Source organism: Haematobia irritans, chromosome 1 (assembly GCF_050003625.1).
Source record: "Haematobia irritans isolate KBUSLIRL chromosome 1, ASM5000362v1, whole genome shotgun sequence".
NCBI classification, from domain to species: domain Eukaryota; kingdom Metazoa; phylum Arthropoda; class Insecta; order Diptera; family Muscidae; genus Haematobia; species Haematobia irritans.
In genome coordinates this window covers 147,719,016-147,744,305 of record NC_134397.1, presented here as the reverse complement: position 1 = coordinate 147,744,305, position 25,290 = coordinate 147,719,016, and the positions used below count along the sequence as shown (strand labels likewise).

The following is a 25,290-nucleotide window of genomic DNA, read 5'->3' as shown; positions in this document are numbered from 1 at the left end:
AGAACTGAATTATATTCGTATTTAATCGGCCTTCTTTTTGTCCATTATATACCCCGTACGGATTAACTTACAATTTAGAAGACAATGTAAAGAGGTTTTAAGATAACTTGTCATCGGTTAATATTACCACAACCCAAGTAATTCGATTGTGGATGACAGTCCATGGTGGAGGGTACATAAAATTTGACCTGGCCGAACTTATATACTTTTGATACCCTCCATCATAGGATGGGGGTATATTAACTTTGTCATTCCGTTTGTAACACATCGAAATATTGCTCTAAGACCCCATAAAGTATATATATTCTGGGTCGTGGTTAAATTCTGACTCGATCTAAGCATGTCCGTCCGTCCGTCCGTCCGTCTGTTGAGATCACGCTAACTTCCGAACGAAACAAGCTATCGACTTGAAACTTGGCACAAGTAGTTGTTATCGATGTAGGTCGGATGGTATTGAAAATGGGCCATATCGGTCCACTTTTACGTATAGCCCCCATATAAAGGGACCCTCAGATTTGGCTTGTGGAGCCTCTAATAGAAGCATATTTCATCCGATCCGGCTGAAATTTGGTATATGGTGTTGGTATATGGTCTCTAACAATCATGCAAAAATTGGTCCACATCGGTCCATAATTATATATAGCCCCCATATAAACCGATCCCCAGATTTGGCTTGCGGAGCCTCAAAGAGAAGAAAATTTCATCCGATCCGGCTGAAATGTGATACATGATGTTGGTATATGGTCTCTAACAACCATGGACAAATTGGTCCATATCGGTCTTTAATTATATATAGCCCCCATATAAACCGATCCCCAGATTTGTCTTGTGGAGCCTCTAAGAGAAGCATATTTTATCCGATCCGGCTGAAATTTGATACATGGTGTTGGTATATGGTCTCTAACAACCATGCAAAAATTGGTCCACATCGGTCCATAATTATATATAGCCCCCATATAAACCGATCCCCAGATTTGGCTTGCGGAGCCTCAAAGAGAAGAAAATTTCATCCGATCCGGCTGAAATGTGATACATGATGTTGGTATATGGTCTCTAACAACCATGGACAAATTGGTCCATATCGGTCTTTAATTATATATAGCCCCCATATAAACCGATCCCCAGATTTGTCTTGTGGAGCCTCTAAGAGAAGCATATTTGATCCGATCCGGCTGAAATTTGATACATGGTGTTGGTATATGGTCTCTAACAATCATGCAAAAATTGGTCCAAATCGGGCCATATTTATATATAGACCCCATATAAACCGATCTCCAGATTTGGCTTGCGGAGCCTCAAAGAGAAGTAAATTTCATCCGATCCGGCTGAAATTTGGTACATGATGTTGGTATATGGTCTCTAACAACCATGCAAAAATTGGTCCACATCGGTCCATATTTATATATAGACCCCATATAAACCGATCTCCAGATTTGGCTTGCGAAGCCTCAAAGAGGAGCAAATGGCATCCGATCCGGCTGAAATTTGGTACATGGTATTGGTATATGGTCTCTAACAACCGTGCAAAAATTGGTCCACATCGGTCCATAATTATATATGGCGCCCATATAAACCGATCCCCAGATTTAGGTTGCGGAGCCTCAAAGAGAAGCAAATTTCATCCGATCCGCCTGAAATTTGGTACATGATATTGGTATATGGTATCTAACAACCATGCAAAAATTGGTCCACATCCGTTCATAATTATATATAGCCCCCATATAAACCGATCCCCAGATTTGGCTTGCGAAGTCTCCAAGAGAAGCAAATTTCATCCAATCCGGTTGTAATTTGGAACATGGTGTTAGTATATGATCTTTAACAACCGTGCCAGAATTGGTCCATATCGGTCCATAATTATATATAGCCCCCATATAAAACATTCTCCAGATTTGACCTCCGGAGCCTCTTGGAGGAGCAAAATTCATCCGATCCGGTTCAAATTAGGCACGTGGTGTTAGTATATGGTCGCTAACAACCATACCAAAATTGGTCCAATCACACAAAAATTGGTCCATATCGGTTCATAATCATGGTTGCCACTAGAGCCAAAAATAATCTACCAAAATTTTATTTCTATAGAAAATTTTGTTCAAATTTTATTCGGTTCATAATCAGGTTGCCACTCGAGCCAAAGATAACCTACCAAGATTTTATTTCTATAGAAAATTTTGTCAAAAGTTTATTTCTATAGAAAATTTTGTGAAAATTTTATTTCTATAGAAAATTTTTTTAAAATTTTATTTCTGTAGAAAATTTTGTCAAAATTTTATGTTTACTTTGTCAAACTGAATTATATACGTATTGGATCGATCTTTTGTGATTTAATATATACCACGTATGGACTTACATACAATTTAGAAGATGGTGTTAGGAGGTTTTAAGATACCTTGCCATCGGCAAGCGTTACCGCAACTTAAGTAATTCGATTGTGGATGGTAGTGTTTAGATGAAGTTTCTACGCAATCCCTGATGGAGGGTACATAAGCTTCGGCCTGGCCGAACTTACGGCCGTATATACTTGTTCCAATTAAAATGTTGATTGAAGTTGAAATTTTTTTCAATTAATAAATTAATTGGTACAATTAACTTTTTAATCAGGATATAAATATTAAGTCATTGGCCTAATTGGCTTAAATTTAAAAATTTAATCAAAAATTAATTGATCCAATTAACTTGTTAATCAAACTTGGAAGACTAAGTCAGTTAGAAAAGGTGATGGAAATTTTTTATTTCTTAATTAATAATTTATTTCAAACAATCGTCAATCGTTTAATTAAACTTAAAATTATAAATTGAAAACACAAAGTCAAAGTCAAAGTTTTTAATTGAATCCATTTAAAGTTAATTGAAATTTGCTCATAAAATCAATTAATTTTTTATTCAAGTATTTTTTTATGTCTAATTAAAACTGCTACTATCATTTGTGGGATTGAAGATATACCAATTAAAAATTTAATTGGATCAATTAATTTCGTGATTGAATCAGAAAATCCAGCGCTGAAAAATTTGTTGGTATTCCGTCGAGACTGGGTTTGAACCAACGAACCTATATATGCAAGGCGGGCATGGTAACCATTGCAGCACAGTGGCTCTCAAAATGGCTGAAACACTATGACAAAATTGATTTAAGCGACCATTTCAGGCGCGGTCGCAGTCAACATTTGTATGAATATGTATTGACCGCGAACTACCGATTCAAATAAGAATTGCATACATTTTTCTAAATAATATATATTTTTTGAAAAGTTTTTCTATAGCTCTTAAAAAATCACCCTTTACTTTTTAGGTATAATTAAAATGCATATATATATATTTCGATTTTTTCACGTATCAATACTACCTGAATACAGACCAAAACTGAATATAAAAAACATTTCAAACAAACTAAAAATTAATTTAATTTATATTTATCTAGCTAATTGTCTTTGTTACGTGGAAGGTATTGTAAAACTTAGTATCTGTTGTTTTTGGGTGGGTATATTAAACAATTTGTTAACTATTGTTTAGCATTATTGTGAAAAGGTGTCATTTATATAGGATTTTGTGATATGAGAGTGTTCTGAGTGTTCATTGGTGTTTAACTATTGATAGAGTTCTGATATATCTAAAATTCAAGCACAAATGCTATTTTCAATATAATTCGAATATATGTTACTATGATCCATGTGGGGGAACTACATTAATATCACTTAACTACCAGTACTTCTATTGGAAATACTATATTTGTTGTCCTAAATGTCAGTCATTTGTATTACACTTTGATTTAATATATATTATAGCTTTGTATTTATGGATGTTAAAATTGTTAACACATCTAAGATTCTACTTTATAATAAAAACTTAAATTATTACAGTATATTGTCTAAATGTATAATATTTTGGTATTATTTTAGGCTAAATATTTGGTTGGGAGTACTGCCTCCCCCTTGCCCGATTTTTTCTTTAATCTATGGTGAAAAAATCAAACTTTTCTGAATTGCTTGAAATTTACAGAGATCATGGGGGAGGTTATAATATTAATATGGGTACATGATTTTTTGATTCTTGAACGGGAGGGGTCCTCTCCTTGCCTGGCATATTGAAAATTGAAGAAAAGTTCACCCCATTTTCTTCAAATTGTCAGGGATTTGGAAATTCCCTAGTTTATTTTTCAATATTTGATCGGGGTAGTGGACATCCCTTTGGGGATTTTTGGGGACGAAACCGTCCTAATCTGAGAACAAGAGCAATGCTGACAACACTGGTCAGTATATGCCTTCTAACAACCATACATGCATACCACCATAAAATTGGTAATTTTTGGATTCGATACAGATTTGAGAAATACTTGAATAGAATGTATCAATTCCTTCGAGGTTTTCATGAACCAACATTTTGACAAAATTTTCTAAAGAAATAAAATTTTGACGAAATTTTCTGTAGAAAAAAAAAATATATTGACAACATTTTCTATGCAAGTAAAATTTTAACAACATTTTCTACAGAAAATAACATTTGGTCAGGGAGAAATTCTAAGTCGATATAAGCATGTCTGTCTCCACCGTGGTGCAATGGTTAGCATACCCGCCTTGCATACACAAGGTCGTGGGTTCGATTCCTGCTTCGACCGAACACCAAAAAGTTTTCAGCGGTGGATTATCCCACCTCAGTAATGCTGGTGATATTTCTGAGGGATTCAAAGCTTCTCTAAGTAGTTTCACTGCAATGTGGAACGCCGTTCGGAATCGGCTATAAAAAGGATGTCCCTTGTCATTGAGCTTAACATCGAATCGGGCAGCACTCAGTGATAAGAGAGAAGTTCGCCAATGTGGTATCACAATGGACTGAATAGTCTAAGTGAGCCTGATATATCGGGCTACCACCTAACCTAACCTAACTTAACCTAACCATGTCTGTCTGTTGTAATCACGCTACAGCCTTCAATAATGGCTCTAACGTCTTGAAATTTGGCACAGATTCATCTTTTGTTTGCGGGCAGGTCAAGTTCGAAGATGGGCTATATCGGTCCAAGTTTTGATATAGTCCCCATATAAACCGAACTCCCGATTTGGGGTCTTGGGCTTATAAAAACCTTAGTTTCTATCCAATTTGCCTGAAATTGGAAATCTAGAGGTATTTTAGGACCATTAATAAGTGTACCGAAAATGGTGCCTATCGGTCCATGTTTTGGTATAGCCCCCATATGGACCGATTTCCCGATTTTGCTTCTTGGGCTTCTAGAATCCGTAGTTTGCCTGAAATTTGAAATCTACAGGTATTCTAGGACCATAAAGACGTGTGTCGCAAATGGTGAGTACCGGTCCATGTTTTGATATAGCCCCCCATATAGACCGATCTCCCGATTTTACTTCTTGGGCTTCTAGAATCCGCAGTTTTTACCCAATTTGCCTGAGATTGGAAATCTAGAGGTATTCTAGGAAAATAAAGAGATGTGCCGAAAATGGTGATTATCGGTCCATGTTTTGATATAGCCCCCATATAGACCGATCTCCCGATTTTACTTCTTGGGCTTCTAGAATCCGTAATTTTTACCCAATTTGTCTCAAATCGGAAATCTAGAGGTATTCTAGGACCTTAAAGAGGTGTGCCGAAAATGGATGAATATTGGTTCATGTTTTGATATAGCCACCATATAGACCATTCTCCTAATTTTACTTCTTGGGCTTCTAGAATCCGTAGTTTTTACCCAATGTGCCTGAAATTGGAAATCTAGCGGTATTCTAGGAAAATAAAGAGATGTGCCGAAAATGGTGAGTACCGGTCCATGTTTTGATATAGCCCCCCCCCATATAGATGTGCCGAAAATGGTGATTATCGGACCATGTTTTGAAATAGCCCCCACATAGACCGATTACCCGATTTTACTTCTGGGGCTTCTAGAATCCGTAGTTTTTACCCAATTTGCCTGAAATTAGAAATCTGGAGGTATTCTAGAAAAAAAAGAGATGTGTCGAAAATGGTGATTATCGGTCAATGTGTTGACATAGCCACCATATATACCGATCTCCCGATTTTATTTCTTGGGCTTCTAGAATCCGTAGTTTTTACTCAATTTGCCTAAAATTGGAAATCTAAAGGTATTCTCGGACCATAAAGAGGTGTGCCGAATATATTGAGTATCGGTACAGCTTTTGATATAGCTCGCTTATAAACCGGCCCTCCGATTTGGGGTTTAGATTCTAGAACGACAATTTAATGTGCTGAATACTGTGTGTATCCTTCCATGTTTTGGTATAGCCCCCATTACAACGAACTACCGATTTAACTCCTGGGGTTTCTAGAAATTTTGGTTTTTATCCGATTTGCCACAAATTGAAAATATACTGACATTTTAGACCCATAACAAAGTGTATATGATTTAGTTTTATCGGTCCATTTGGAAAGGCCTCCATATAGACCGATTTCACTTATTGAGGGTATAGAAGGCGCACTGATCCTGAAAAGTGCTTGAAACTGAATGCAAAATTTCCAGATTTTACTTCTCGTAGTCATTTAAATAGCTGGGATGAAAATTCACAGATTTTGGATTTCAAATCAAGGCGTTATTTCATAATTTTCTTGCACTTACAAGAGATGTTTATGATTCCTCTAAAACGTAAACAAAAATGGTTCTTATAAATTCAGAATCTGATCTAGTCTTCGTAGGTAAAATATTTACTTTTATCTGTGGGAAGCGATCTGGTTGAACTGTTTTGCTTGGGAAAATATCTGTCCTCAAACCCCCCTGAAATTTTACACTATTATATTTGATTCATGGTGGTGGGTATTTAAGATTCGGCCCGGCCGAACTTACTGCTGTATATACTTGTTTATTTTCTTTCATCATCTTGGATATTATTAACTATAATCTGCGAGGAAATACTATTCAATCTACTCGGATATTTTTAGTACAAAAGTCTATATAACTATCTTAAATGGTAACCTTAAGCAAATCATAAATAAAATGATATAATAAAATCTAAATATAAATATTGATATATACGAAAAACATAGATATGTGAATAATCTTTTGAATAAAGAAAACCTGAAGCATTTTAAAGGATCTGTGAGAAAAGTTCCAAAAATTTCTAGTGAAGGGCAAACGTCGAAAATTTTCGATTATTTTTGCTTAGAGAAATAATCCAACTCTCATCTTAGCTTGGCTTGGCCTATTGGGCTTTGTGTTGTTGGTTTGATTTCTGTTCAGTTTTTTTTTTTGGTTTGGTTGGTTGTAAAAGGAAAAGAAATTAAAGTGTCCACCTGTACCTATCTCACCTGCAAAATCGCCAGCGATTCTTCGTCGTACCGCAGCACAAGGACGATCTGTTTTCTCAAAGCAACGACACCATTCGCGTGTATTTATGGAATTATCTTGATCCAGATCACAGGTATCAATGAATGGTTTGATACAACGTTCATTTTGATCATGCTCCAAATCGTACATCTCTTGTAGCGATAGGTAGCCATCATTATTCAGATCCAAATGGCCAAACATCCATTTGGCTTCGGTCTTGCAGGCGGGAGGGAAATGAGCTTTGGATTTTTGACTATGCTGGCGGCGTTTCTTGCTATCAGCCATAATGACAGAGAACCAATCCAAGAGACGATTTCCAATGGCTGTTAATTGTTGAGGTTTGCATTCGGGCGATTTGGATGGATAACCTGTGAGACAAGGAATGATTTTATGTTTTGCGAATTTGTATTTGTTGAATTTTTTTAGGGTCTATATAGGAGATCTACTCTACTTCTCTTCCATTACTTACCATTATTGATATTATTGTTCTTTTGATATTTTTGAGGTTTCTCAATGACTTCATTATATCCTCGGATTTTATGTTTATCCTCTTGATATTGTTGATTGTCCTGCAAAGATATAATTACCATAAATAAGAGTAATATCAAAGAATGAATTATTTCACTAGAGTGAGGTGGCTCGGTCTATCTTGGACAAATAGGCTGTTATGATGGCGAATATCACAATTGCAAGAGCTGCAACGACACCAATCAACTATGGCCGACTATATTATACCCTGCTCTATATTTTTGATACCATCTCAAGTTATTCAAATTTGTTGGGTGCTATACATAAAGATTTATGTTCCCATATACTTTAAATCTGACCCGATTTGGACAACACTATTTAGAGTTCTACAAAATCTACAGACTTAAAACTAAGACTAATGGCCCTTTTGTGATACTTTTTGTGATAAACGTTTATTTTTGTCCAGGATGTAAAAACAATTTCATAAAGACTAACTAAAAAAAAATTTTTCTGGCTAATTGCATTTTCCCTCACATCGTTCTCACTTCCACGAAGCTTTTTAGTTCTTAGCTCCTTTTTCTGTAACACAAACAATGTAGAAGAAATTATACGATTTTATAAATTTTTAAATTTTTTTTTTACCTTTCGCCTGGACGGAGAATCGAACCGCGGACCATGCAATTTGTAAGCCAACACAATCATCAATAGACAATTACCCATATAAGTTATATTTATATAGCATAGCTTGCAGCGCCCACGAGCCGATTAAACAAAGTTTATTTAACAGAAAAATACATTTAGTTGGGCACCTTGGAGCAGTGGTTGTTACGTCCGACTTGCATGCCAGGGGTCGTGGGTTCGATCCCTGCTTCGACCAAAGTTTTTTTTTTACATATATTCCAGATATGGTCGGAAGATTCCGAAAAAATGTTCAACATTACATTCTACTATATTAAATTTTTACTATAAACTGTAAAATGTGTCTTATTAAAGACCTAAATTTAGAAAAGAAAAGTGTTTGATATAAACGAAATGGACTGTGTTGATGGTTCAAAAATAACTTTTTTTATTGAAAAAATTAAAATTTTGTAACAAACGAATTTATTTGGTGATAACAGTGTATACAATTCAAAAAACTCTAACAAAAGAAAAACGTTTTCGGTACACGTTTTCCAAACGTTTTTTTTTTTCTTTGCGTGTATGGCAGCTATATAAATCTGAACCGATTTTTTTCCAAAACCAATAGCGATTGTCTCTGTCCCAAGAAACGGCCCTGTGCCAAATTTGAGGACGATCGGACTTAAATTACGAGCTGTACTTTGTGCACAAAATTACATATACAGACAGACGGACGGACAGACAGACAGACAGACAGACAGACAGACAGACGGACATCGCTAAATCGAATCAGAATTTAATTCTAAGCCGATCGGTATACTAAAAGATGGGTCTATGACCACTATTTCTTGGCGTTACATACAAATGCACAAACTTATTACACCCTGTACCACAGTAGTGGTGAAGGGTATAAATATGGGAAACATTAAGTGCGATCCAATTTTTAGCCAACTTCGTAACCGTGTATTTATGATTTATCGGTCGATAGATATGTATGAGATATATAGGAAAATTTGAGTCATTTTTAGAAGTTTTCGACGGCGATTTTACAAGGAAAATGTGGATATATTAGGCATTTTTGCCCAAATCGGAAACACAGCAGATACACTCCCAAAGATGTTCTTTATTATTATAACTGCACAGGAAGTTCTTTTAATTCACTTTTTATACCCACCACCATAGAATGGTGACGGGGGTATAATAATTTTTTCATTCCGTTTGTAACACATTGAAATATCGATTTCCGACTATATAAAGTATATATATTCTTGATCAGGGAGAAATTCTAAGACGATATAACCATGTCCGTCTGTCTGTCTGTTGTAATCACTCTACAGTCTTCAATAATGAAGCAATCATGCTGAAATTTTGCAAAAGCTCGTATTTTGCCTGCAGGCAGGTCAAGTTCGAAGATGGGCTATATCGGTCCATGTTTTGATATAGTCCCCATATAAACCGACCTCCCGATTTGGGGTCTTGGCTTATAGAAATCGTAGTTTTTATCCAATTTGAAATCTAGAGGTATTTTATGACCATAAAGAGGTATGCCAAAAATTGTGAGTATCGGTCCATGTTTTGGTATAGCCCCCATATAGACCGATCTCCCGATTTTACTTCTTGGACTTCAAGAATCCGCAGTTTTTTTCCATTTACCAGAAATTGGAAATCTATAGGTATTTTAGAACCACAAAGAGGTGTGCCAAAAATGGTGAGCATCGGTCAATGTTTTGGTATGGTCCCCATATAAACCGACCTTCCAATTTGGGGTCTTGCGGTTATAGAAACCGTAGTTTTTATCCAATTTGCCTGAAATTGGAAATCTGGAGGTATTTTCGGACCATAAAGAGGTGTGCCGAAAATGGTGAGTATCGGTCCATGTTTTGGTATATCCCCCATATAGACTAATCTCCCGATTTTACTTCTTGGGCTTCTAGAATCCGTAGTTTTTATCCGATTTGCCTGGAATAGAAGGCGCACCGATCATGAAAATTGCTTGAAACTCAATGTAAAATTTCCAGATTTTACTTCTCGGGTGAAAATCTACAGATTTAAGATTTCAAATCAAGACGTTATTTTATAATTTTCTTGCACACTTACAAGAGATGTTATTAATTCCTCTAAAACAAAAATGGTTCTTACAAATCCAGAATCTGATATAGTCTTCATAGGCAAAATCTTTAAATTTATCTCCGGGAAGTGTATTGGTTGAACTGCTCTGCTTGATTTGTCCTCAAACCCCCCTGAAATTTCAAAGGAAACCCTAATATTTGGTTCATGGTGGTGGGTATTTAAGATTCGGCCTGACCGAACTTACGGCCGTATATGCTTGTTTTTTATAATGCTTGTTTTTTATAACTCGCTTTTTTCTTATTTTTAATGGGTAATTTTAACTTGTTTGTTTCAAAAAGTTTAACAACAGAGTAGGAATTAAGAAAATTGTACAAATTACAAATTCATTTTGGCGAAAATCAAATCAAGAAATATTGCGAAATTTCATATTTTGTGTCAAATGTTTCAGGCAAGCGTAAGATTGACAAAATATGACATTTTTTTTAAAATTCACATCGAAAGCACTGAATTCGGATCACACCGTAAGAAGTGATGCAAATTCAGTGCAACGGCTGTTGAAATGGTGGACATCCGTCGTACAACAAGCCCATGTTAAATTCATCGGTTTTGGGTCAAATTTGCATTACTTCCAGATCCAAAAAGAATATTTTCACTACTTTTTTGTCGGCGCTTTTTTTTGCTGTGTTATAATACCCTGTTCCACAGTGTTGGGCGGGGTATAAAATACCATATCAACGAAAAATTTTCTTTGAGTGGGATGTTGCGAAAATTTGGTATCTTAAAACTTATTAACATGGTTTTCTAAATTCTGAGTTAGTCCATACGTGGTATATATTAGACAAAAAAGTTATGTATAGTTAAGTCTACAAATAATTACGAATCGATATGGACTTTTTGCACGGTACGTAGAGAGCCAGAATTGAAATATGGGGGTCGCTTATATGGGGGCTATATACAATTATGAACTTGATATGGACCGATTGGAAATCGCTTTATCTGAGGGATATATATAACTATAGACCAATATGGCATGGTTGTTAACGACCATATACTAGCACAATGTACCAAATTTCAACTGACTCGGATGAAATTTGCCCCTCCAAGAGGCTCCAAAACCAAATCTCGGGATCGGTTTATATGGGGCAATATATGATTATGGACTGATATGGACCACTTTTGGCATGGTTGTTAAAAATCATATACGATCACCACGTACCAAATTTCAAGCAGATCAGATGAATTTTGCTTCTCCTAAAGGCACCGGAGGTCAAATCTGGGGATAGGTTTATATTGGAGCTATATATAATTATGGGCTGATAGGAACCAATTCCTGCATGGTTGTTGGATACCATATACTAACATCACGTACCAAATTTCAACCGCATGGGAAGAATTTTGCTCTTCCAAGGGGCTCTGGAGGTCAAATCTGGGGATCGGTTTATATGGGGGCTATATATAATTATGGACCGATGTGGACCAATTTTTGCGTGGTTGTTAGAGACCATATACTAACACCATGTACCAAATTTCAGCCGGATCGGATGAAATTTGCTTCTCTTAGAGGCCTCGCAAGCCAAATTGTGGGATCGGTTTATATGGGGGCTATATATAATTATGGACCGATGTGGACCAATTTTTGCATGGTTGTTAGAGACCATATACTAACGCTATGTATCAAATTTCAGCCGGGTCGGATGAAATGTGCTTCTCTTAGAGGCCTTGCAAGCCGAATCGGGTGATCGCTTTATATGGGGGCTATATATAATTATGGGCCGATGTCAACCAATTTTTGCATGGTTGTTAGAGACCGTATACTGACACCATGTACCAAATTTCAGCCGGATCGGATGAAATTTGCTTCTCTTAGAGGCCTCGCAAGCCAAATTGGGGGATCGGTTTATATAGGGGCTATATATAATTATGGACCGGTTTGGACCAATTTTTGCATGGTTGTTAGAGACCATATACTAACACCATGTACCAAATTTCAGCCGGATCGGATGAAATTTGCTTCTCTTAGAGGCCTCGCAAGCCAAATTTGGGGGTCCGTTTATATGGGGGCTATACGTAAAAGTGGACCGATATGGCCCATTTTCAGTACCATCCGACCTACATCAATAACAACTACTTGTGCCAAGTTTCAAGTCGATAGCTTGTTTCGTTCGGAAGTTAGCGTGATTTCAACAGACGGACGGACGGACGAACGGACATGCTCAGATCGACTCAGAATTTCACCACGACCGAGAATATATATACTTTATGGGGTCTTAGAGGAATATTTCGATGTGTTACAAACGGAATGACAAAGTTAATATAACCCCCATCCTATGGTGGAGGGTATAAAACCATTCATTTTTAATAATATGCATGTCTTTTGTACATTTATATCGTCTCTTCGCTATTTTAACACTCAAAAGTAATAAAGTTCTTTTGTCTGTATATGTGTGCCACAGTATATGATGGAGAAGTACTTACCTTTTTGTAAGCAGTATACTTGAGATATTTGTAATGCTTGTTGTCATATTTGATCTCTTCTGGCGTGAAAGTGAATTGTGAATTGATGTGATTGTAATGACGATTGTTATCATCCTTATCCTGTTGTGTATGTGTGTTCGTTCGTCATTTCGTTTTCGTGAGTGCAAAAAAAGGGAATGAATAATTGTTGTTGTTATTCACATCATTATTGGTGTTGTAGGAAATCGTGTTGTAGATATTGTTCGATGTGAGTACGGGATATGTACACAATAGCGAATACATGAAGGATACATCACCGTCATCGTAACCCACACCCACACCCACACCCAGTATCCAATCATCAAAAGAGCGCATCATTCATTCAAATGTATTCGCAATACCATAACGGAATACATGCAGAGAGTATGCATGTATATGTATATATGAATGTGTGTTATACACCCAAACACACACATATATATGAATGAAATTATTGTTGGTAACATGGATAAATGTAAGAGATAAATCCAGTCAAATAACATTTTTTGGTTAGACGAATGCGCCACCCGCATATACACACAAACACACATGCCAAGAAGGATATGATTAAAAGCGTTTGTAATCACGTTGTTGTTGATGATGATGACGATGAGAATGACGACGATGTGATATTTTTGTTGACGACAACGTGCCACCATAGCGGATATACGATACGATTCACAACCATACAGGAAACGGAAATATACACAAGCACATCCAGTCAGTCATACAGCCAGCCACAAAAACATCGTTGTGTCGCAGTAGTCATAGCAGTAGATGAAATTGTAAGCACACACACGTGCACACACGACCGCATATAATGAAATGAAAATAGAGGAAAGAAGACAATAACCATATTTAAGGGATTAATTTAAACATTCAACATTAAGATAAATTAAACGTAATATATCCGTAAATTTTTGTTTATACGACTATATGTAAATATAATATATTAATACGAGGATAACACATAGAATTGGGGAAGGATTACGACTATTTGGGGGTACAATAACCCTGTAGGTAGTCTGGGGACATGTGTCTCCATGTCACCATTTTTGTCAGCTATTATGGTGACATTGTCGATAATATGTCTACAGCTTGTCTACAAATATTTTCTGGCTTTAATGTGTAGAGAAATTTATGACAAATGAGAGTCAATGCTTCTTCTTCCTTTTCATTGTTACGCTTTTTTTGGTTGTGAAAACACGTGGTATCGCAATAATTGGACAATAGTTTAAAAAGAAAAGTGAGGTTTATAAGTGAATTAAGAAATGAATAAAAGAAATGACAAAAGACTTGTGAAAAAGCAATTAAAATTGTACAAGGATAAAGCAAATGCTGAAGAGGAGTTAATTTCTAGAGAGAGCACAAAATTGTGAAATCTTTGAAGATTTTGAGTTAGCTGATATGTCCGCTCCAACTCTGAATTTGAGGGAAAAACTGAAGCAGTGGTACATCGAAACATCGCCTTCCAGAAAGTGTTTGGAGAAGCTGCTCAGTATATTGCAGGAGGAAGGCCTAAACGTTTAATTTATTTAATTAAATATATATATAATTAATTTAATTTAATTAAATATACATAATAAATAAGATTTTAATTTCTAATTTTACGTCTTTTTATTTGGTAAAAAAGTGTTGACAAAATGGTGACAATGGACTACTGATTTAGTGGTTCCAATGTCTCCATATGGTTCCAAAAGTACCACCTAGTCAGTAGTTCTTGTATCAGTAGTTCATTCTCAATGACAAGTACATGTTAAATGTCAATAGAATTTTACATTGTCTGGGGTATATTTGGTCAGTAGTACTGGCGACACAGTCAATAGCAAGTCAGTACTGTTTCACTATTGACATTTCCTACAGGGAAGTTTGGCATTCCGTTTGTAACACATCGAAATATCGATTTACGACTATATAAAGTAGATATATTCTTGATCAGGGAGAAATTCTAAGACGATATAAGCATGTCCGTCTGTCTGTCTGTTGTAATCACGCTGCAGTCTTCAATAATGAAGCAATCGTGCTAAAATTTTGCCTGCAGGCAGGTCAAGTTCGAAGATGGGCTATATCGGTCCAGGTTAACCGACCTCCCGATGTAAGGTCTTGGGCTTATAGAAACCGTAGTTTCTATCCAATTTGCATGAAATTTCAAATCTTGAGGAATTTTATGAACATAAAGAGGTGTGCCAAAAATGGTGATTATCGGTCAATGTTTTACTACAGCCCCCATATAGACCTATCTCCCAATTTTACTTTTTGGGCTTGTAGAATAATATATATATATATAATATACCGTAGTTATTGTTCAATTTGCCTGAAATTGAAAATCTTGAGATTTTTAGGACTATAAATAGGTGTGCATGAAATGATCTAATTTTTTGGAATTTTAGAATTCGTAGTTATTTATCCAATAGTTAGTTATCCAATTTGCTTGAAATTTTAAATCTAAGGATTTTAGAACCATAAAGAGGTATGTCGAAAACGGTGAGTATCGGTCCATATTTTAGTATAGCCCCTATAAGACTGATGTCTTGATTTAATTTCTTGGGTTTCTAGAAACCGTAGTTTTTATCCGATTTCATGTGGTGGGTGGTGGGTATTTAAGATTCGGTCCGGCCGAATGTACTGCTGTATATACTTGTTTTATCGTAAAAGTCATTTTGTGTTTTCAAATTCAAACTTTACTTCATATGTAAATTATGCTATGTTTTAAGTAAAAATCGTCTTTGAAATAAAGTCTTGGAAGACATCTCTTATTATACCCTTCATCACTACTGCACACAGTGAAAGAATATGATAACCCCAAACATGTTTCAAGAGGAAAATGTTATTTTTGGACAATGAACATGAAATATTTTTGTCGCAACCACGATATTTTCTGGAAACTGATGTATCTGATAACTACTTGCAATTGATCGGAGCTGTTCAGTAGTTACAGAACTTCTTCAAATGAAAGTGAACGTTTCCCAAAGAAGTGTTGCCGGTACCCAACTAAAATGGGGCATACACGTAGAAAATGAAATGTGTTATCTGCTTCTCCAAGATTACAACTTGTACAACGGTCATTTGAAAAGCAAGCGCGTTTATGTCTAATAGTCCACCTCTAGCCTTGTGAAATAGGGTCTATTAACATATTGCAAAAGAGGATATAGATCATGAGATCCTAGCACTGCTCACAAAACTATCGTATTCCATTGCTTTCACACAAGTTACCATATGAATGAAGGTCTGTCTGTATCCAGTCCCAAGACATGGAATCTATCCAGTCTCAGTAACATATGTTTACGATACTTCTCGCACTTCGAATCGAACCAAGGGTTCTTTGGATTAAAATATTTCGTTGTAGAGCCAGGATTCGCTGCCGAATCTTATCTAGTATAGTTATAGTGGGGATCAAAACCGAGTGCATGTTTTCACTTTTTTCAATCTTTATTAGATAGAAAATGTCGTTGATGACTTGAAATAAGTTAAATTGCCAGATGAAATAAAATGTCAGATGAATGGTCAGATGAAATAAAAATAAACCATTTTTATTATGATGCAATATAACATTACTGGTAACGACCTCCGGACATTACTCGTAATGACCTGGTAATGACAAAGTCACCAAAAACACCACATCACACAAACAGTAAAACATAGAAAAGGAAGCTCTTTTTTTTATTATTCAGTCTATAGATTAAATAATCCTTACAGACTAATTATATAAATATGTATATACAAATAACATTATGCATTTAAAAATAGTATTATTTTACGTTTAAGTGTGGTATGATTTTCAGATAGGTCCAGTAAGAACAAAAGCTTGTTGAAGTGGAAGAACAGACAAATTATTGGGTCATTATTCTCATAATGTGATCGAGAAAAAGGGATTTTCAACAGCTGGTAGTTCCGTGACGGTCTCAGAGGAACATTCAAAATATAGACACAATTCGTTCGTCCGTGAATAACATTAGACAAGAAATTAATATTTGGGAGTTTGATTATATTCAGCCTGTATTCATAACTAGAAAGGTTACAAGAATTCCACCCATATCTACGAAGAGAGAACAAAAGAAATTGTTTCTGAACCGATTTTATTGGATTGGAGTGTACGCATAAACAGGATGCAAATTTACAGATGCCTATTCTAGTATATAGCGCACAAACGAAATATATATTACAGTTTTGTTACAGACGGATCTGAGAACTCCTTGCTCCACCTTGGAGTGTATGGCATAAACAGGATTCAAATTAATAGGTGCATATTCCAGTATTATAACAGTTTTGTTACAGACGGATTTGAGAACTCCTTGCTCCACCTTTTCATGAAACCAAGAGTTCCATATTCATGGTATGGGGATGGCGACACACTTGGCCGTTGGTTAGTGATAATGAATCATGTAAAAGGCGACAACCTTGATATTGTGCAATCAAAATTGCTTGAGTTTGTGGAAGTTTGTGCTTACCTTGAGGATCAAGGGAGCCACCGTGGTACAATGGTTAGCATGCCCGCCTTGCATACACAAGGTCGTGGGTTCGATTCCTGCTACGACCGAACACCAAAAAGTTTTTCAGCGGTGGATTATCCCACCTCAGTAATGTTGGTGACATTTCTGAGGGTTTCAAAGCTTCTCTAAGTGGTTTCACTGGAATGTGGAACGCCGTTCGGACTCGGCTATAAAAAGGAGGTCGCTTGTCATTGAGCTTAACGTGGAATCGGGCAGCACTCAGTGATAAGAGAGAGGTTCACCACTGTGGTATCCCAATGGACTGAATAGTCTAAGTGAGCCTGATACATCGGGCTGCCACCTAACCTGACCTAAACTAACCTTGAGGATCAAGTTTTTTTTTTCAAAAAGAAGGCAAACCCAAACGTACCTACAAAATCCATAATCATATATAGCCCCCATATAAACCGATCCCGAGATTTGGTTTTGGAGCCTCTTGGAGGAGCAACTTTCATACGAGTCATTTGAAATTTGGTACATTTTGCTAGTATATGACCGTTAACAACCATGCCTAACTAGGTCCATATCGGTCTATAGTTATATATAGCCCTTAGATAAATGGATCCCCGATCACGCAAAAATTGGTCCATATCAAGTTCATAATTGTATATAGCCCCCATATAAGCGACCCCCATATTTCAATTCTGGCTCTTTACGTATCGTGCAAAAAGTCCATATCGATTCGTATTAATTTGTAGACCAATACATAACTTTTTTGTCTAATATATACCACGTATGGACTAACTCACAATTTTAAAAACGATGTTAAGGAGTTTTAAGATACCATAACCCAAGTAATTCGATTGTGGATGACAGTCTTTCGTAGAAGTTTCTACGCAATCCATGGTTGAGGGTATATAATATCCGGCCTGGCCGAACTTACGGCCGTATATACTTGTTTTTAAATAAATGCATTAGTATAGGTATATAATTTATCTGAATGTGCAGTTTTGTCTATCAGGAAATAAAGTATAAACGGAATAAATTTTGTAGCAATTGGTCTCAATAGACGGTTTGTCTTAAGCAAATAAAGCATACATCTAAATGGTCAACATGCACTCGGTTTTGCTCCCCACTGTATGTCAGATTGTAATTATTCAATGTCACAAAGACTTGAAAGTTTGGACGTATACGAAATAATGTTATCCTGTCGCCAAGTAATTCGTTGTATCAACGCCGAAGGTGTGTAAAGTAAAGTTTAAACCTGACCGTTTCAAAATTTGGCATAAGGTCTGACTTTGGCTCAACGACAATCCCTATTGATTTTGTAAAAATCGGTTCAGATTTAGATATAACTATCATATAAATTTATTATCGATTTGGTCATAATTGATTATCAACCGATCTTCACCATGATTTGCTTCGAAATCGAATTTAAATACAATTTCAGTAATAATGAAATTTTTTTCAGAATTTGTTTAGGAAAAATTGACTTCTGTTTAATAGAATCTTCTTTTGTAAAGATATTAAGTGGAATCTCCTATTTTTAAGAACCGAACGACATTTGGCCAAGGAAAAAATCTTTGTATCAGAGAAATACTTATTCTGTGCTAAGAAAACCTCGTAATCGTATTTTAAGGACAAAAAGTCTTTGTAGTTAGGACAATATTTTTTTTCAGTGTATGCATTAATCACATAATTATAAAAGTAATATATACACATTTATGTAACCAATAATCGGTTACATTGTCCCTCGGGCTCGGGCGCCTTATATTTGGAATTTTTTAAATTTCTCCACATAATTTACTGCAATTACTCGTAGTTATTTTGAAGTTCATTCTTATTTAAGATTATTTCGACTTCCATTTCCAAAGTGTCTGATTTAATTTATTTCCTATTTACAAGCAAAATCAACCACGATTGAACATTTCGAGTAACAAAATTTAGTTTCCATAACACAATAAAATATCAAAGTTAAGTCCAGCATGACATTTAGGCTCCCAAACACATTACTCTTGTCCATTTGGTTTCCTAATAATATGAATATTGGATAGATGAGCAAGTCAACTATACTTCATGGAAATGTTGGTTAAGAATGAGTGTTTGAATGTTGAATATATCAACATCTCTGAACACATTACCAACAATGGAGGGTAGTGGGAAATAGATTCATGACTTTTATCCGTATCAACAACTCCGAATCCGACATAAATTAAAAATCACGGAAACAGACATTATAGTGCAAAATAACAAGACAATACATGACAGTGACACTTAACTTTACATGTTATGTCGCATCCCTGAAACGAGCAACCGATGGTACAAAAACAGATATTTAGCAATACACAGCAGGGATGGAAAACGCAGTACTATAGTACTTTTTTCAATACTTTTTCAACCTAAGCAGCGTAGTACCCCCGCGAATGATTTAGTACCTTTGTGTAGATATTTTTGAGCCGATATCAGATTTATGGTGCACTAGTTTTGACAAAATATGTTAATATTTTGAGAAAGTTTTTGAGAAATTTATTTGCTAGTAGTCTTTTACAATTTTGTCAAAACAGACAAGTTCATGCGGGAAGAAAATCTCGATTTTTGAAAAGCCATAGTCAAAAACACGATTTTATTGCATTTCAATAATGTTTTAGTCGAAAAAAGCATGTGATTCTATATTACTCTTCCACACGAATACTTTATAGATAAGAAGTTATTGATCGCGTACTAAAAAAATGCGAACCATTTAAGGTCGAAACTTTAGACAAAAATAATCTACCGACATTTGGAGAAAATATTACCAAAAACTACCAAAAAAATATTATTTTGCAAAAATGTTATCAAAATTTTATTTCTATAGAAAATTTTGTATTTGTTTTTTTTTGGAATTTTTTTTTTATTTTTTTGTCAAAATTTTGATTTCTATAGAAAATTTTGTCAAAAATTTAATTTCTGTAGAAAATTTTGTCAAAATTTTTATTTATATAGAAAATTTTGTCACAATTTTGATGTCTACACTGAAAAAACAGTGAACCCACCAGAAAGAAAACTTTCGGTTAATTTTATAAAATTTTGAATATTTGTAGAAAATTTTAACTAAACAGTATTACAAACGTTGGCATCACGCCGATGTCATAAAAATAAGTAAATATTTTTCGACAAATTCAAGAAAATTTATTAAACATAACTAAGTTTTTTCACTTGTTAAAGAAAATTTTGTAGTTTGAAGGAAAAACTTGGAGTTCAAAATTGCAAGAATGTCTTTAGTGACATACGAAGTTCATGATGGACGCATTTTTGGTAAAATTTACAAATTTAAAGAAATTCTGAACTATTTTGTGGAAGACACGAATTTAGTTCATCTTTATGCTTCATTGGAGTATATTTTTTTCCCCGGGTTTAGATATTTTAACTAACGTACACAAAAAATTATTAGAGTAAAGAAAACTTTCTCTAAACATAATAATTCCATGAACTAAAATGAAGTTAAATTGGCTTTAGTGATATAGAGAGTTCACTTTTTTTTGAGTGTATAGAAAATTTTGTTAAAATTTTGTTTCTTAGAAAATTTTGTCAAAATTTTGTTTCTATTGAAAATTTTTTAGTACACTCAGAGAAGAGTGAACCCATTAGCGAGTTATTTTTAACTAACCAGTGTTAATATTGAACATCGTATGTCGAAGTTCAATATGTTGAAAATGTTGAACTTATCCGTAGTAAGTTCAATATTTTCCTATAGGTTAGTAATTTGTTTTAACTTTTGCCAAGTTCAAATTTAACTGTTCAGAAGTAAAAAATTAACTAAATAATTTATTTAAAAAAAACGAAAGAAATTAATGTTGTGAATTTCCTAGACCACCTGATGACTTGGAGCGAGGACAAGGACTGTAGTACAAATCCTTTAGAATCATTTATTATATATATATACAGCTTAACGAAATCTTACTTTTTTTAAGTATGTCTCAAAAATTTTATGAACTAAACGTGAGTATAAAGTTCAATGACCGTACACATAAGTTCAATATGAACTAAAGCAAAAGAAGATTTTCGTACGATTCCCAAAAATAGTAAGAATGAGCTACTGTATGGTTAAAATGCTCATGATTTGGCGCCAATGATTTTCTTCTTTACTTTTGTTAATTTTTTCTTCTATGAGATGATGTAATTTCGTGAACTGCAGTTAAAAAATAAAACAGGGCTTTAAAATTTACCGGTTTTAACAACGCTTTGTGGAAATCTCAAAATGTGGAATAAAATTCAGTTAAATTTTCGTGCGTGGTAGTTCATTCTTCCTATAAAACAGTTCACTTTATTTCGGTGTATATGGTCTCTAACAACCATGCAAAAATTGGTCCACATCGGTCCACAATTATATATAGCCCACATATAAACCGATCCCCAGATTTGGCTTGCGGAGCCTCTAAGAGAAGCAAATTTCATCCGATCCGGCTGAAATTTGGTACGTGGTGTAAGTATATGGTCTCCCACAACAATGCAAAAATTGGTCGAAATCGGTTCATAATTATATATAGCTCCGGAGCCCCTTGGAAGAACAAAATTGATCCGATTCGGCTGAAATTTGGTACGTGATGTTAGTATATGGTATCCAACAACCATGCAGGAATTGGTTCATATAAGTCCATAATTATATATAGCCCCATATAAACCCATCCCGAGATTTGGTTTTGGAGCCTCATGGAGAAGCAAAATTCATCCGATCTGTTTGAAATTTGGTTCGTGGTGTTAGTATATGATATTTAACAACCGTGCCAAAAGTGGTCCATATCAAGTTCATAATTGTAGCCCCCATATAAGCGACGCCCATATTTCTGGCTCTCCACGTTCCGTGCAAAAGTCCATATCGATTCGTAAATATTTGTAGACTTACCTATACATAACTTTTTTGTCTAATATATACGACGTATGGACTAACCCACAATTTAGGAAACGATGTTAAGAAGTTTTAAGATACCTTGCCAGCGGTAAGTATTACCACAATGCAAGTAATTCGATTGTGGATGACAGTCTTTCGCAAAAGTTTCTACGCAATCCATGGTAGAGGGTACATAAAATTCGGCCTGGCCGAACTTACGGCCGTATATACTTGTTAGATTTTATTTTTATCATTTTATAAAATTTTACCTTTTGTCCGGACGGAGGATCGAACCGCGTACCATCAGTTTTCTAACTAAATTATATTTCTATAGAAATTTTTTCCTAATTTTACTTCTATAGAAAATATTGTCAAATTTTATTTCTATAGAAAATTTCGTGAAAATTTTATTTCTATAGAAATTTTGTCAAAATTTTACTTCTATAGAAAATGTTGTCAAAATTTTAATTCTATTTATAGAGAATGTTGTCAAAATTTTAATTCTATTGAAAATTTTATAAACATTTTATTTGTATAGAAAATTTTGTCAAAATATTATTTCTGTAGAAAATTTTGACTAAATTTTATTTCTATAGAAATTTTGTCAAAATTTTACTTCTATGGAAAATGTTGTCAAAATTTTAATTCTATTGAAAATTTTGTCAAAATTTTATTTTTAATGAAAATTTTGTCAAAATGTTATTTCTATAGAAAATTTTTACTTCTATAGAAAATGTTGTCAAAATTTTATTTCTATAGAAAATTTTGTCAAACTTTATTATATACGTATTTAATCGGTCTTTTTAGTTTAATATATTTCATGTATGGACTACCTTGCAATTTAGAAGACGGTGTTAGAAAGTTTTAAGATACCTTGCCATCAGCAAATGTTACCGCAACCCAAGTAATTCGATTGTGGATGACAGTCTTCAGTAGAAGTTTCTACGCAATCCATGGTGGAGGGTACATAAGCTTCGGCTTGGCCGAACTTACGGCCGTATATACTTGTTTTTATTTAATTTAATTTCATTTCATTCAATCACTTCAAACTTCTTCTCCCTATGAAAAATATCATATTGGTTCTTATCCCTTCAGTTTACTTACATCCATAATGGTATTGAATTCATTGTTGTTGCTGCTGCTAATAATGTTGTTATTGCTATTTTCCTTATATTGCTGTTGTTGTTTTTCCTGTTGTTGTTCCATAGTCTTCTTGTATTTGGCATTGAAAGCATTCTGTCGTTCATTTAGGCGTTGCAAACGTTTCTCGTTGATATTATCTGTAAGATATACGTAAGAGACGAATAAGAAATAGAGTATACAATAATGTTAAAATAAATGAAATTAAAAAAAAAAAAAATAGCGAGAAACTACAAGCAAATGTAATTATGCACAAACAGTATTCTCATGTTAAGAACTTGAAATGGCAAATTTCGTATCGCGTGGAAATTTAATTAAATTGAATTGCGTTAATTTCTTAAAATCTGTATGAGCTCATTCCCAATGGCTATATTGTCAAGTTGTTGAGAAATATTAAGATTTCCTGGGAAATGAAGGAAATCTGTTGACATTTTTATTCATTCGTATTTAATAAGATTAAAATTTACCAATGTAAAATGGTTTTCTTGAAGGTGGAGGAATGTTCAATAGGCTACAGGGTCGCTTTAATAATCCACCAAACCTTTTGTAGATTTTTAGATGATCGCAGAAACACCTTGTGATATAAAGATGCTGAAAAATAAGGTTCGTTGATAATTGGAAACTTGGAAGAAAAGATAAGAGATCATGTAGCTGATCGGTCAGGTATTTCATAGTTGACGAGTAGGAAACTGATGATTATAGAAAAGTATCGAGTATACTCAAAAAAAAAAGTTTACTTGGATCCAAAGATTTTTACCTTCCTTTAAGGTTTCTTGTATTGATTCCGAGCCAAAGATGCGGCTTCTTTAAAATAAAGACATTTTTTAGGGACCTCCGTGGCTTTAAATCTAGGATCGATAAAATTAAAAGTGGATACAGATCTCATTCATCGAATTTTTACTCTCTGTTTGCGATATATTAATAAAGGTATTCATGTACAAATAAATTCCAGTTTCAAAATCCAAATTAAGTACTTCAAAGTAAAAACTGTTTTCTTAATGCTAAAAAAAAAAACTTAAAAACAAAGATGCAAATCCTTAAAATAAATCTTATCCTATATTTGAAGCATTTTTATCTTAAATTTAAAAATTCAATATGTCATTTGAGTTAAAGACGATTTCTTTAAATTAAAAATGTTTTTCTTTATTTTAAGGAACATTTGCCTTACTTCAAAGATCTACAACTTCAACAGAGGGACGCAAAATTTCAAGATTTGTGCCCTAGGTTAGGTTAGGTTAAAGTGGCAGCCCGATTAGATTTCAGGCTCACTTAGACTATTCAGTCCATTGTGATACCACATTTAACTAAAAGTACCTATTACATATGGGCACTTCTAGTTTTAACCACTGAACCTTCTCTATTATTTACTTTTGTGGAACCAACCAGATTGCTCCAAAAACATTAACAAACTGCTTAAGTAAACGTTTTCCAGGTCAGCCAGTAATCTAAAGCTATATGCTCCTAAAATTCGCTTACGCCTTACACAAAAAGCAGGACACTCACACAAGAGGTGTTTAATTGATTCCTTTTCCTCCACGTCATGACAGCTTATACAATAGTCATTATACTTCGCACCTATAGTTTTTGCAAATTCGCCTATCAGGCAGCGACCCGTTATAGCAGATATTAGGAGTGCTATCTGACGCCTTAAGAACACTAGCATATCTAGTGTGCGGTTTAAGTTTAAATGGGGCCATATTTGCTTGGTGTCGTTACAACCCTTGCAATTTTCCCATCGAATATTGGCCATCATAACAGCCTTCTCACGCAGTAAGAGCTTGCAGGTGGCCAGAGGCATACCAACAGATTCTAGTTCCCCTGGAATCTGTAAGGTAGTTCCTAGCCTTGCTAACACATCTGCTTCACAGTTCCCCGGTATGTTCCTATGACCAGGCACCCATATTAGGTGAATATTGTACTGCTCAGCC

At 34.8% G+C, this 25,290-nt stretch overlaps 1 protein-coding gene across 4 annotated transcripts in view; it reads right to left on the bottom strand.

Annotated features, from left to right (window-relative positions):
- Cow (Proteoglycan Cow) overlaps positions 1-25,290 on the bottom strand; it is a 503,428-nt gene that overhangs the window by 22,320 nt on the left and 455,818 nt on the right. For 3 of the 4 annotated variants that reach the window (XM_075291879.1, XM_075291881.1, XM_075291880.1), the window contains 4 exons: positions 23,327-23,502; positions 12,908-13,027; positions 7,746-7,845; positions 7,249-7,644 (listed from right to left, as the gene is read on the bottom strand). In XM_075291879.1, coding sequence (XP_075147994.1) covers positions 7,249-7,644; positions 7,746-7,845; positions 12,908-13,027; positions 23,327-23,502 — 792 coding nt within the window. The remainder of the gene's footprint in view (positions 1-7,248; positions 7,645-7,745; positions 7,846-12,907; positions 13,028-23,326; positions 23,503-25,290) is intronic. The other variant, XM_075291882.1, reaches the window with a different exon arrangement.